Source organism: Lacerta agilis, chromosome 1 (genome assembly GCF_009819535.1).
Source record: "Lacerta agilis isolate rLacAgi1 chromosome 1, rLacAgi1.pri, whole genome shotgun sequence".
Lineage (NCBI taxonomy): Eukaryota > Metazoa > Chordata > Lepidosauria > Squamata > Lacertidae > Lacerta > Lacerta agilis.
Window position 1 is genome coordinate 30,637,915 of NC_046312.1, and position 2,242 is coordinate 30,640,156.

General features: G+C 62.6%; 1 protein-coding gene across 1 annotated transcript; it reads right to left on the minus strand.

Moving 5' to 3' along the window:
- Window positions 1–216: 216 nt before the first annotated feature.
- SSTR1 (somatostatin receptor 1) lies at window positions 217–1,571 on the minus strand. The gene has a single exon (XM_033143117.1). The coding sequence runs from the start codon at window positions 1,489–1,491 to the stop codon at window positions 388–390; it is 1,104 nt and encodes a 367-aa protein (XP_032999008.1). The 5' UTR covers window positions 1,492–1,571; the 3' UTR covers window positions 217–387.
- Between the last annotated feature and the right edge of the window lie 671 nt (window positions 1,572–2,242).

Below are 2,242 nucleotides of genomic sequence, written 5' to 3' on the forward strand. Positions count from 1 at the left end.
GAAAGAACAAGCGACCCACAAACCGATCCACACTGGTTCAGTGCTATGGATTGATCGACGAGGGTGTCCAAAGCAACTGCAGGTAAGAGGGAAGGGGTACCCGGGTCCAACTGAGCAGAGCGCACACGTATTTCCTCCAATTGATGGGCAACTAGTGCAGTGCTGCTCTTTCTAGCTATATCATATGCAGAGTTGAACGGTGCCCCCGGGCCCGGGCTCATCTAGTCCAACCCCTGCAACGCAGGACTCCTGTCGTCCCTGGGTGGGTTCGAGCCACCAAACTCCTGGGGGTTGCACTGACCCATTGGCGCCCCCTCTTCTCGACCCCCGTCCCCTCCCCGCATCCGGCCTTCCTCTCCTAGTGGGAGAGAGCGGCGAGGCCTGTCCTCAGAGGGTTGTAATCCTGGAGGTGCACGTCCCGTTCCTGTACATGCCTCCGGACTCCCCGAAGTTGTCCTGGGGGAAGTCCTCAACGCTGTACGCCCTGCTCTTGAGGGCGGTGGCGTAGTAGTCGACGGGCTCCTCGGCGGCGTTGTCCATCCAGCTGAGGCACAGCAGCCTCTGGAAGGAGCGCTTGAAGTTGTCCGAGAGGAAGCCGTAGAGGATGGGGTTGGCGCAGCTGTTGGCGTAGCCCAGGATGACCGACAGCTGGCTGATGGTGGCGTCGTCGGGCTCCACGAACAGGTTGACCAGCTGCACGACATAGAAAGGCATCCAGCAGATGACGAAGACCATGACGACCATCATGACCATGAGCGTGATCTTCCTCTCGGAGCGCTTGCGCTGCTGCCAGCCGGCCTTGAGCGCCACCATGCGCATTTTAGCGATGATGAGGATGTAGCACAGGCTGATGGCCACCACGGGAAAGAGGAAGCCCATGAGGAACGTGTACACCACGAAGACCACCAGCCACTTCTGCTTGGGCTCGGGCATCATCATATTGCACGCCACCGTGCCGTCCGTGTTGGCTTCGGTCTTGGAGAAGATGATGATGGGCAGGATGATGACGATGGCCAGGCCCCACACGGCCAGGTTGACCATCTTGGCCACGGTGGGCCGGCGGTAGCGCGACGCCTTGATGGGGTGCACCACGGCGATGTAGCGGTCGACGCTGAGCACCGTCAGGCAGTAGATGCTGGTGAACATGTTGACGGCGTCCACGCTGAGCACCAGGCGGCACATCAGCGAGCCGAAGGGCCAGTGGTGCAGCAGCGTCGACGTGACCAGGAAGGGCACGCTCAGCATCAGCAGCTCGTCGGCGATGGCCAAGTTGAGGATGTAGATGTTAGTGGCCGTCTTCATCTTGGCGTAGCGCAGGATCACGTAGATCACCATGGAGTTGCCGCACAGACCCACCAGGCACACCACCGAGTAGATGAACGAGATCAGGATGGCGCTGCTGCCTTGAGACTCGCTCCCGCCGCCGCCGCCGCCGCTCACCGTGCCGTTGGCGGAGCCCGAGGAGTTCCTGGCGCCCGCCGCCGGGTCCATGCCTCCAGCAGCGCCCGCGACGAGCCGGGCGCAGGGGCCATCCTCCGCCCCGTCGACCTGGGCTCAGAGCGCCGCCCGCGCCCGGGCGAGCCGGCGGCAGGAGGTCGTCAGCATTCTCCGGGTGCCGCTGCGCTGCTTCTGCTCCTCACGCAGCTTGGCAGCATCTGAGGAGCGGCGCGGGAAAGAGCCGTCCAGAAGAAGCAGAAGAAGAAGAAGCAGAAGAAGAGGGAGCCGGGCGCCGCCGTGAGTCCGATTGGCATTAATTGCAGCCTGCCGGCTCGGAGGGATGATTAATAGGCGGCAGGAGGCGCGTCAGAGCCGACGAAAGGGAGGGAAGGGGAGGCGGGAGGAGGCTGAGGCGGGGAAGGGAGCGGGAGGCGGCGCCGGCGCGCCTTTCTCCTCGCTCTCTCTCTCGCTCTCGCTCTCTTGCCTCCAGTTCCCGCCAAGCTGCTCCAGATGGCGAGGCGCTCTCCCGCTCTCCTCAGTCAGTCAGTAGTCGGAGGAGTCAAGGAGGGTGAGCGGGATTCCTCTGGTAAGTGGTAACCCGACCCGGGTTCTTTCGGTGCCGCTTCAACCTCCTCTTGTTCTTCGCCGGGAAAAGCCACAAGTTGGATGCCCAGGAGGGAACTCGCGCGCTCACTTTCGAGCCAACCATGCTTCCCCCCCCATTTGTTTCGTCCTCTCCTTATCTTCTCAGCGCCACCTCCCTCAGAGCGGACATTCTAGCTCAGCCTTGGCCGATCCAGATGTT

Excerpts from the sequence above, each read along its gene's own strand:
- SSTR1 (XM_033143117.1), bottom strand. The coding sequence starts at position 1,491 with ATGGACCCGGCGGCGGGCGCCAGGAACTCCTCGGGCTCCGCCAACGGC.